The sequence below is a fragment of the Saccoglossus kowalevskii genome, chromosome 13 (assembly GCF_978046115.1).
Source record: "Saccoglossus kowalevskii chromosome 13, keSacKowa6.1, whole genome shotgun sequence".
NCBI lineage: Eukaryota > Metazoa > Hemichordata > Enteropneusta > Harrimaniidae > Saccoglossus > Saccoglossus kowalevskii.
Genome location: NC_140653.1, coordinates 8,259,421 through 8,272,824, shown reverse-complemented (window position 1 = coordinate 8,272,824; position 13,404 = coordinate 8,259,421). Strand labels below are relative to the sequence as shown.

Sequence of the window (13,404 nt, the reverse complement as noted above, 5' to 3'; positions counted from 1 at the left end):
GAATTCTTTACAGCATTGGCATTTCTGTTGCCTATCATTATCCATATACAAAATCACATGACCTGCAATCCAGCTTGTCATGTGCCAATAGCACTGATATTGGCACCAACCAGAGAGCTTTGTATGCAGATAGAAGATCAAGCTAAAGAGCTTATGCAAGGTATGTAACTACACATTTTGATAAAACATCTGTTATGCTATGTACATAATTTGTCTGCACCTTATTGACTTTCATATACTGTTATCAGCCAGTAGGCAACCCGGCACATAAACAAATAGTGATCATAATAATGTAAACAATGTGGTGTTTTTGTTTACATTATAAAAAGTGCATTTTCTCTGTTAGTTCTCGTGGTAGCAAAATAAAAATGACATTGTTTGAAAGTAGAGATTATGGGCTACTTGTATCGTTGGTTATGTAAGATTGTAGAATTGAATATATGAATGAGCACCATTCTCCCATCTGGGAAGTAAAATGCCGCAAGCCTGGCAAACAACTACTGAGAATGAAGGAGGCCAGCAAGTGATTAGATTGCAGAGTGAATGGCAAGTGAAAAGCTTTTCCTAAGCCCAGTGAGTTAGTAGATTGCTGTGAGCCAGGCAAGTGAGTGGAATGAAGGAGGCCGGCAAGTGATTAGATTTCCACAAGCCTGACCAAGTAGAATGTATTGCATGGGGCCAGCAGGGGAGTAAATTTCCACAACTCTAGCAAAGGAGTAGATTGCCTCAAGACTGGCAACCAAGTCGAATTCAGTGAAACTTGAGGCTAGCAAGCAAATATAGTCACTACACACTAGCTAGTCTATACAATCATTGTATTGCCTTAGTACAAGTATATAATTTACAGTAGTTTTGTAATAGCCTCATAATATATTGCAGGTGTTATTAATACACATATATATCACATAGTAACAATAACACAAAGCGTATTACACCTGCTGGGCAGCTTGATTCGTTCTTACATGCAATTTCAAATTGTGACTTCAACTAGTCACATTTAGAAATAAAAAAAATAACTCATTTTATAGTGTCTATTATTTGAAATATGATCTGAATGTTCTCGCTAGATAATTTCATGCATTTTGAATTGGATTTGAAGATTTTACCATTTCTATTTCTTCCAACCTTACAGTGGTAATGAGATGCAGCTACTGCTTATTGATTTACTGTTAAGATGCATTAAAACTGCTGATAAAACTGACTCACAATTTAATTAAAATAATACCAGTATGTATAACTATAAATACATTGATGGTTTCAAATATTAATTATTTGTAAAAAAAATAGAATGTGTATGCTTTCAGTACCTCTCTCAGTACTTACTAGGGACTGTAAACAGGAGTAGCTCAATTAATAATGCCAGGCCTTACAGGTCTACCATTGCAGATGAGTTCGATGCATGGCATACAACACAGTGAAGACAAGCAGCATGTATCGATCAAATGATTTAATATTGACTACAAGTTCAGTTCAATTACACCTCATGCTTCACCTCTACAGGGTACTAGCCTTCGTACAGGGCTTGCACATTACACTGCATTAGTTTTCATACACAAATCTGTTAACACTAAAATGTGCTACTGTAATATACTTAATTTTAGCTGGAATTAATTTATTCTCACTTATTCATTTATTTTTGAGAAGTTGAATGTATAATAAAAAAAAATGTATTTGCTGGATTTTATTTTTGCTGAATTTATTTTGAGGCGAAAATAAAAGTATTTTGCAGTATATACACTAGAGGGTGCTATATAACTGACACAAGTTTCAACACTAGAGGGTGCTGTAGCACAATAAGTCACCCTGCTACAGTATATTTTACACAAGTATAAAAAGAATCACATGTAAAGGAAATATTTAACTGTGCTACTCTGCTAATAATTAACACATGTACGCCACATGAACTGTCACTAGAGGGCAAACTCACATGGAGTCATGAACTTGACTGATTAAGTTATCAAGGCGACCGGCACAAGAACGCAATGTATATGTAACCAAAGCAACAGAGTTGCAAACAAACCCTACTACAGACAGTACACCAAACGATGCCAATTCTAAATGTGCAGATTGGCAATGCTGAGTCAAGTCAATTCCAACTTACACCTCCATCTAAACAGGTGATCTGGGAACTGATTGTCCTTGGCCGATCACAGCTATAGAGCACTGATGTACATCTGGTTAACATATTACTTCAATCACATCATGAATTTGTTTGTTTATCTATGTGTCTTGATGGGTCATTGACTGTTTTATCAAGAAACAACAACTTAAATATTTCAACCGGGTAACAAACTCTGATAACACATTACTAAGAGAAGCCTAATTAGTAAATAAGAATGTAAAAAGTAAATGGTTTACAAGTGTAGAAACCCTCATGCAAGATATAGAGGTTGTCACCATTGTAAACTCAAGTGAAAAATAATTAAGAAAAATTTAGACTTTATTCATAAAAAAATAAACAAATCATTTGAGAACCAATGGATCTTAGACATGCATAATGATAATAGAAAACAAACCTTTGCTAAAAACAAACTAAGAACATACAGACTTTTCAAACAAGATTTAAAAATTGAAAATTACCTAATTAATATGCAGAACCATGGTCTTAGAAGGTTAATTGCAAAATTCAGGACAAGCAACCATGACCTTAAAATTGAGAAAGGCAGACATAATAATGTGCCGCTGGATAAAAGAACATGTGATATGTGCAGCCAAAATATAGTTGAGGATGAGCAACATTTTGTAATGAAATGTCCAGCTTACAGTCACCATAGGGACAAATTATTCCTGACTGCACAAAATAAAATTCCAAATTTTGATAAAGAAAATAGTCAGAATAAATTCATTTTGATTATGGCAAACCATACTCTAGCACCAGCCTTAGCTGTCTTCTTAAAAAACAGCTATGGAACAAAACAGCAACAACTATCAGTGTATTAGGCCACATTTTGTGTTCATTCCATATTCTGTATTCACCATTGGCTGCAAATTGTCTTTATTGTTTTTGACTTGTTTTATTTTTTTTTAGAAAAGTTTTTATTTTTTGTTTTCTTTTTTAGATTGTACCGTAAAATCTGTATTAGAAGCTGCATCCCTAATAGAAGTCGCACCCATTCTTTTTGAATAATTGAGAATCTAAAATTCACCATTTCTCATATGTGTAGATGCTCTAATAGAAGCCGCATCCCCTCTGTTGCATTGTACCATTTTAATAGAAGCCGCGGCTTCTAATACAGATTTTACAGTAGTTTTTTTTTTAATTTCTTTCTGTAAGACCCTTTTTATCCTTTCCTAAGGATTTTATGCGTCTAATAAAAAATATAATATATTACCACAGCTCAGGTCAAAAATATTATTTATTTTCCTATGATTTTCATTAATTCAAGACTCTGCTCTGTTGAAACAGTGGGGTCCATGAGGTTGCTTGTTGAGAAAATAGTGTCAAATAATATCTCTAAGTTGACAATAGCAGCTGCCTTTATAGATAAGTGAAAACTCATTTTGTCATCAAAAATCTCACTAAAAATAATGTCAATTGTTTAATACTTTTTTAAACATGAATAAGGATATTATAATACTGTAGAATACTTTATTTTCGCTTAGAATTTATTTTCGCTATTTTCGCTGAAGTGATGATTCCGTGAAAATAAAATCCAGCGAATATACTTTTTTTCCTATATTTCACATTCAATTAATCAAAAATCAGTGAAAATAAATTCCATAAAGAACGCCCAAAAAGCTTTTTCAGCGAAAATTAATTCCAACGAAAATAAAGTATTCCACAGTACATTAAATATCATTTTTTCACCAAATGTGATCTACCAAAATGTTGAGATATATTCTTGCCATAGGAAACAATTATGGATAAATGCTCTAAAACACTTAATTGTGTAGATCGATTTTCTCTGAACTGAGTTCAGTAAACCCACATTATTATTTTCATTTTCTTCATCCTTGTAACATAATATGAAATGAAATTAGTTTTACTATTGTTCTATCTTAAGTTGAAGCAACACTTACAGCATACAACATATACAAGTGTTCCGGTACTTTGAGAGGTGGAGGAATTTTGTACAGTACTATGGAACAATTTAAAATTTTTAGTTCCTGTTCGGATACAGTTCGAAAATACATCAATGTGCACATCAATTTCTTTCACAATCTGATGGCCGAATGGTAGCCATTTTTGTGCGAAAATCATCTGAGTCAAGCATTTGTGGCATTCTGGAACCGGATCTCGAATGTTTACAGATAGATTTTATTGAAACATACATTGGACATTATAGTACCTTGATGCATGTTATTTTGTTTTTCAGATGGGATTTAATATATTCGACATTATTATACATCTTGCCATAGATATACAGATGTATCAGATTCAAAATGGCCGAATAGTGTCCATTTTTGTGCTAACAAATCATCCATAAATAAATCATTTCTGACATTCCAGAACCGGTTCTCGGTCTTTTATGGATGGATTTTGTTAAAACTTTGTACACACATTAGACATTATGGGTCGCTGATGAACTTCCTTTTTCATTGTTTTAATGAATGCGGTTCTGACATGCTTTGACTGATTTTATATATTCAGTAAATCATAATCAAGCATCAGCTTCTGGATCCATATCTCTGACATATTTATGTTCCAATTGTATATTACTATTAACAAAACTATACATCTTAAATTTGATAATAAGGACTGTGCCATGCATGGCTTGTCTTTAGGGTAGCGGGAGGGAGGGGGGGGGGGTTAGCTTTGGTTTTCAAATTTAGCTGGACCATAGTACTAGTGGTAATGTCATTATTAAACTACCTCCATTGTTTTTCCAGACACCTTTTCTGTGTCCTTTCTGTATTATGTCACCTAGCCCCCTTGGTTGCAGTCAGAGATTTCAATCATATACCGTTACAGTTTATATGTTTGAAGCCATTGACAGTAACAACGTGTTTGTCTAGGTCACTTATAGGTCCATCATGCATTGCAGCCATTATTGCTTTCTCCTAGAGTGGATGCCATCGCTTGCTTGCACTGTTGCATCCTGGCTTATCGTAATAATGACAACTTGATACATCATTAATTCCAAATCCATACACGTCAACTTTGTCACATAAACCCAGCATCATAAGCAATCCTGTAGATGTATAAAAAACAAAACAAATATTTAAATATTATAAGGTTAAATATAGTGCAAGCAGCGATTAATGAGCCCTCTTTTTAATTGTTTTTCTTGGTAATTCAAACTGCTATATCTGTGTAAATTATGACTAAAAGCAGACACACATGTAATAATATAATAATAATAAGGGTAATACTACAAAGTTTTTAAATAAATAATAAACTCAATTAACCTGTGAATCCTGATGATGGTACAATCTTTCTGATTGGTTTTCCTTTATTGAAGTACATAATATCGTCCCATATGTCCCAGAGAGATGTTGGATTAATAACATAGAAATCCTGTGATGGCTGAACCATTCTCCATCTTATGTACTTGGCTAACAGTTCTTTAACTGATTCTCGTTGGTACCACTAATCAAAAATCAAAGAAAGCTTACAAAGAACTCCCATGTGCTGAGAATATTGGGGACAAATTGAAAATTAATTCAAAATTACTTGTACTTGAGATGATGGAGAAGCTGAAAACTAATTATGCAAATCAGGTAACTAATACATGTATGAACAGATTTTGTTATAAAACTAATGAGGTCTGCACAATGTAACAGACCATCTATGTACCAAGTTTCATTAAAAATGTGATTAGAACCAAAAAAATTATGAATTATTATGCTAATTAGGGAATTAATATTAACAGATTTTAACCCAAAACTAAGCAGTTTTGTACATTGTCCTAGAGCATCTATGTACCACGTTTCATTGAAATAGAATAATTTGTACTTTAGATATCACTGTAAAAGCTTAAATGTAACTAATTATGCAAATTAGATAATTAAGATGCACAAATATTACCTCAAAACGAATCAAGTCTCTTCATTATCCCTGAATATATATGAACTAAAAGTTTAATTGAAATGTAGTGTTTACTATTTGAAATATCAAAAGCTGAAAATTAATTAATTATGCAAATTAAGTAATTATTATTTACTGATATTAACCTAAAAACTATCAGGTCTGTGCAGTGTCTATGTACCAAGTTTCATTGAAATGTGATGATTAGTACTTTAGATATTACTGGGTAAGCCAAAAATTGACTAATCATTATGCAAATTAGGTAATTAATATGCACATATTTTTACCCCAAACTAATCAAATCCGTGCAGTAGTTACAAGCATCTATGTACCAAGTTTCATCTAAACCTAATGAGTGGCTCTTTAGATATCACTTGAACAGTCATGGAACAGCTACAAATTAGCTAATTATCATGGAAATTTGGTAATTAATATGCATATGTTTTTACCAAAACCTGATCAAATCTAAGCATTGGCCCAGAGCATCTATGCATAAAGTTTCATCGAAAACCAATGTATCATTCTTGAGATATCAGTAGAACAGACAGACACACACACATACACATCCCCACACAAACACACATACAGACACACTAACTGCAAAGACTCCCATTGTGTGCTTCGCACACAGGAACAAAGACCAAATAAATATGTAATGTTATAAATTATATGGCCTAGCTTATCATGTGCCCAGTGTGCTATTCACAAACATAGCCTCTATGTCATTAACACTATTCACCTTATACAAATTACCATTATATGGTCCACTTTTCCATGTGATCAGTGTGGTGTTCACAAACATGGCCTCTATGTCATTAACACTATTCACCTTATACAAATTACCATTATATGGTCCACTTTTCCATGTGACCAGTGTGGTGTTCACAAACATAGCCTCTATGTCATTAACACTATTCACCTTATACAAATTACCATTATATGGTCCACTTTTCCATGTGACCAGTGTGGTGTTCACAAACATGGCCTCTATGTCATTAACACTATTCACCTTATACAAATTACCATTATATGGTCCACTTTTCCATGTGACCAGTGTGGTGTTCACAAACATAGCCTCTATGTCATTAACATTATTCACCTTATACAAATTACCATAATATGGTCCACTTTTCCATGTGATCAGTGTGGTGTTCACAAACATAGCCTCTATGTCATTAACATTATTCACCTTATACAAATTACCATTATATGGTTCACTTTTCCATGTGACCAGTGTGGTGTTCACAAACATAGCCTCTATGTCATTAACACTATTCACCTTATACAAATTACCATTATATGGTTCACTTTTCCATGTGACCAGTGTGGTGTTCACAAACATAGCCTCTATGTCATTAACACTATTCACCTTATACAAATTACCATTATATGGTTCACTTTTCCATGTGACCAGTGTGGTGTTCACAAACATAGCCTCTATGTCATTAACACTATTCACCTTATACAAATTACCATTATATGGTCCACTTTTCCATGTGATCAGTGTGGTGTTCACAAACATGGCCTCTATGTCATTAACACTACTCACCTTATACAAATTACCATTATATGGTCCACTTTTCCATGTGATCAGTGTGGTGTTCACAAACATAGCCTCTATGTCATTAACACTACTCACCTTATACAAATTACCATTATATGGTTCACTTTTCCATGTGACCAGTGTGGTGTTCACAAACATAGCCTCTATGTCATTAACACTATTCACCTTATACAAATTACCATTATATGGTCCACTTTTCCATGTGATCAGTGTGGTGTTCACAAACATGGCCTCTATGTCATTAACACTATTCACCTTATACAAATTACCATTATATGGTCCACTTTTCCATGTGACCAGTGTGGTGTTCACAAACATAGCCTCTATGTCATTAACATTATTCACCTTATACAAATTACCATTATATGGTCCACTTTTCCATGTGATCAGTGTGGTGTTCACAAACATAGCCTCTATGTCATTAACACTACTCACCTTATACAAATTACCATTATATGGTCCACTTTTCCATGTGATCAGTGTGGTGTTCACAAACATAGCCTCTATGTCATTAACACTATTCACCTTATACAAATTACCATTATATGGTCCACTTTCCCATGTGACCAGTGTGGTGTTCACAAACATGGCCTCTGTGTCATTAACACTATTCACCTTATACAAATTACCATTATATGGTCCACTTTTCCATGTGATCAGTGTGGTGTTCACAAACATGGCCTCTATGTCATTAACACTATTCACCTTATACAAATTACCATTATATGGTCCACTTTCCCATGTGATCAGTGTGGTGTTCACAAGCATAGCCTCTATGTCATTAACACTATTCACCTTATACAAATTACTATTATATGGTCCACTTTTCCATGTTACCAGTGTGGTGTTCACAAACATGGCCTCTATGTCATTAACACTATTCACCTTATACAAATTGCCATTATATGGTTCACTTTTCCATGTGACCAGTGTGGTGTTCACAAACTTAGCCTCTATGTCATTAACACTACTCACCTTATACAAATTACCATTATATGGTTCACTTTTCCATGTGACCAGTGTGGTGTTCACAAACATGGCCTCTGTGTCATTAACACTACTCACCTTATACAAATTACCATTATATGGTTCACTTTTCCATGTGACCAGTGTGGTTTTCACAAACATGGCCTCTATGTCATTAACACTATTCACCTTATACAAATTACCATTATATGGTCCACTTTTCCATGTGACCAGTGTGGTGTTCACAAACATGGCCTCTATGTCATTAACACTATTCACCTTATACAAATTACCATTATATGGTTCACTTTTCCATGTGACCAGTGTGGTGTTCACAAACTTAGCCTCTATGTCATTAACACTACTCACCTTATACAAATTACCATTATATGGTTCACTTTTCCATGTGACCAGTGTGGTGTTCACAAACATGGCCTCTGTGTCATTAACACTACTCACCTTATACAAATTACCATTATATGGTTCACTTTTCCATGTGACCAGTGTGGTTTTCACAAACATGGCCTCTATGTCATTAACACTATTCACCTTATACAAATTACCATTATATGGTCCACTTTTCCATGTGACCAGTGTGGTGTTCACAAACATGGCCTCTATGTCATTAACACTATTCACCTTATACAAATTACCATTATATGGTTCACTTTTCCATGTGACCAGTGTGGTGTTCACAAACTTAGCCTCTATGTCATTAACACTACTCACCTTATACAAATTACCATTATATGGTTCACTTTTCCATGTGACCAGTGTGGTGTTTACAAACATAGCCTCTATGTCATTAACACTATTCACCTTATACAAATTACCATTATATGGTCCACTTTTCCATGTGACCAGTGTGGTGTTCACAAACATGGCCTCTATGTCATTAACACTATTCACCTTATACAAATTACCATTATATGGTCCACTTTCCCATGTGATTAGTGTGGTGTTCACAAGCATAGCCTCTATGTCATTAACACTATTCACCTTATACAAATTACTATTATATGGTCCACTTTTTCATGTGACCAGTGTGGTGTTCACAAACATGGCCTGTGTCATTAACACTACTCACCTTATACAAATTACCATTATATGGTCCACTTTTCCATGTGACCAGTGTGGTGTTCACAAACTTAGCCTCTATGTCATTAACACTACTCACCTTATACAAATTACCATTATATGGTTCACTTTTCCATGTGACCAGTGTGGTGTTTACAAACATAGCCTCTATGTCATTAACACTATTCACCTTATACAAATTACCATTATATGGTCCACTTTTCCATGTGACCAGTGTGGTGTTCACAAACATGGCCTCTATGTCATTAACACTATTCACCTTATACAAATTACCATTATATGGTTCACTTTTCCATGTGACCAGTGTGGTTTTCACAAACATGGCCTCTATGTCATTAACACTACTCACCTTATACAAATTACCATTATATGGTTCACTTTTCCATGTGACCAGTGTGGTGTTTACAAACATAGCCTCTATGTCATTAACACTATTCACCTTATACAAATTACCATTATATGGTTCACTTTTCCATGTGACCAGTGTGGTGTTCACAAACATAGCCTCTATGTCATTAACACTATTCACCTTATACAAATTACCATTATATGGTCCACTTTTCCATGTGACCAGTGTGGTGTTCACAAACATAGCCTCTATGTCATTAACACTATTCACCTTATACAAATTACCATTATATGGTCCACTTTCCCATGTGATTAGTGTGGTGTTCACAAGCATAGCCTCTATGTCATTAACACTATTCACCTTATACAAATTACTATTATATGGTCCACTTTTCCATGTGACCAGTGTGGTGTTCACAAACATGGCCTCTGTGTCATTAACACTATTCACCTTATACAAATTACCATTATATGGTCCACTTTTCCATGTGATCAGTGTGGTGTTCACAAACATGGCCTCTATGTCATTAAACACTACTCACCTTATACAAATTACCATTATATGGTCCACTTTCCCATGTGACCAGTGTGGTGTTCACAAACATGGCCTCTGTGTCATTAACACTATTCACCTTATACAAATTACCATTATATGGTCCACTTTCCCATGTGACCAGTGTGGTGTTCACAAACATGGCCTCTATGTCATTAACACTACTCACCTTATACAAATTACCATTATATGGTCCACTTTTCCATGTGACCAGTGTGGTGTTCACAAACATGGCCTCTGTGTCATTAATAAATGTACTGTCATTGAAGCATTTGCTATTTAGAAGACGAATTGTGGTTTTCCTACCAACTGATTTCTCATATCCCACTGTTGGGGCATCGTTTAGTCGCAAAACTGCCTCATGAGAATCTGAATATTAAAAAAAAAGATTCAAGATTTAAACCATAGAATGCCAAAATTAGTTTTGTTATCTTTCATATGTTGTGTTTTTCTTCAAAAAAATGTTGATTATAACCTTTAGCCAATGAGCATTGTGTTCATTTGTTTGAAAAGTTTAGAACAATACACAAAAGCAAAACTTGTGTCTAGTTTGGTCTAAATTTAATATAGACATTAAAAAAATATACTAAAATATCATGGTGCAAAATATAACATTTAATAGAATGTGCTTCATACGGCTTCATAACGGGAAATTAAAATTAAAAAAAAAGCATGGTTTTTACCTATTTCATCACCAAATCCTGTTTCATTCATATAAAACGAACTTAATACAACTGCACATCGACTGTACTTATATTTCTCATAAATATTTCTTCCTGGAAAATATTTTGATATCCCCATCTCCTTGAAGGGCGTTGTGTCATATGCCATCATACTCGGTAGGTTTTTTTTTACTTGACATAAAGCAGCCTGTTGTGTCAGTTTTCCATGAAATTTCCTTTTCTGATACACCACCCCCTCAGGGTTATATTTATCCACAGATTGGTTCTTGAATTGTTTGTCATAACTTTGCAGAATTTTCTTCAAATTAGGCTCGTCTTCTTCGGGCAGAATACTTTTTGTTTCCATCGCTGTTAAGATCTTGTTAGAAGATTGCATTCGGTTAATTTGGGCCGGCATTTCCATGTGTACTAAATCCTGATCGTAACCAGAGTTGTTATGTATACACTTGTGTCGTAACACTTAACAGTGAAATTTCTGCTGAGCAGTACAGGGTTTCCAACTTCTGAAGTATCCATGTCTGTCTCTGCACTTAGTCGTCTACCTTCAAAAAACCTTCCTAAGTTCTGATGTAACCAAGATTTGAGGTTGTCACTGTTGATATATAATTTTCCAGGAGTCCATGTGGACAACTTTTGAACTTCAGATCTCTCTAAAAGCAGCAGTATTACTTTTAAGCTGCATGCAGAGAGTACAATCAGAAAAAAAAAACAATTTTTTATATTCATCTTGGGTATATTACCTCTTCTCTTAACACAATATACCCATGGGAATTTATAGAGGTGCAGACCTTTTATACATTTTGTAACTATAACTCATCAACTTTATTTATTCAGTATGCAGCGCCGTCTTCAATATCACTCCCATATATTTATATATACCGATAAATTTCCAGTTCCTTAGACATTTCTGAAGCAGGAGTGAGAAAAACAGAGAGCAGTACATTATAATGTGATTACATTGACTGAAAATTATCCAAACAATATTTGTGGTGTTGGAACAAAGGAGAGGTGTTCGATTCACTCTAACAGTGAAGTTGTAAAGGGCTTAAAGCACGACTCCACAATCCCAGGGATTGCACCAGTGCACATGTCATGTGAAATGCAATTTGCATGGTCCACCCAGTTGTTTACTTGGTACACAGCTGTTATCATTTCAACCGAAGGTGTTAATTTCGTAAGCTAAAATAATCACAAAAGAATTATTATGTGAAAACACTGGAAATCACACACATAGACACACACATGCACATGGAGCGGGTCGCCAATGAAAAACATGTAAAAGTTAACACTTGAATGGATCAAAAAGTCAGCTCTTGAAAGTAACACTCACACAGTAAATGTAAATAAATACTCACTCAAAATACAAGCATCTTTACATGTCTGATTCACCATACCGCCTGATACGAAGGTCGATCCTCACACTCACTCAAAATACAAGCATCTTTACATATCTGATTCACCATACCGCCTGATACGAAGGTCGATCCTCACACTCACTCAAAATACAAGCATCTTTACATATCTGATTCACCATACCGCCTGATACGAAGGTCGATCCTCACACTCACTCAAAATACAAGCATCTTTACATGTCTGATTCACCATACCGCCTGATATGAAGGTCGATCCTCACACTCACTCAAAATACAAGCATTTTTACATGTCTGATTCACCATACCGCCTGATACGAAGGTCGATCCTCACACTCACTCAAAATACAAGCATCTTTACATATCTGATTCACCATACCGCCTGATACGAAGGTCGATCCTCACACTCACTCAAAATACAAGCATCTTTACATGTCTGATTCACCATACCGCCTGATACGAAGGTCGATCCTCACACTCACTCAAAATACAAGCATCTTTACATATCTGATTCACCATACCGCCTGATACGAAGGTCGATCCTCACACTCACTCAAAATACAAGCATCTTTACATGTCTGATTCACCATACCGCCTGATACGAAGGTCGATCCTCACACTCACTCAAAATACAAGCATCTTTACATGTCTGATTCACCATACCGCCTGATACGAAGGTCGATCCTCACACTCACTCAAAATACAAGCATCTTTACATGTCTGATTCACCATACCGCCTGATACGAAGGTCGATCCTCACACTCACTCAAAATATAAGCATCTTTACATGTCTGATTCACCATACCGCCTGATACGAAGGTCGATCCTCACACTCACTCAAAATACAAGCATCT

The 13,404-nt window shown here is 35.0% G+C and overlaps 1 protein-coding gene across 1 annotated transcript in view; it reads left to right on the top strand.

Moving 5' to 3' along the window:
• LOC100367305 (putative ATP-dependent RNA helicase DDX59) overlaps positions 1-13,404 on the top strand; it is a 31,267-nt gene that overhangs the window by 5,716 nt on the left and 12,147 nt on the right. The window contains exon 5 of the mRNA XM_085506838.1: positions 14-160. Coding sequence (XP_085362964.1) covers positions 14-160 — 147 coding nt within the window. The remainder of the gene's footprint in view (positions 1-13; positions 161-13,404) is intronic.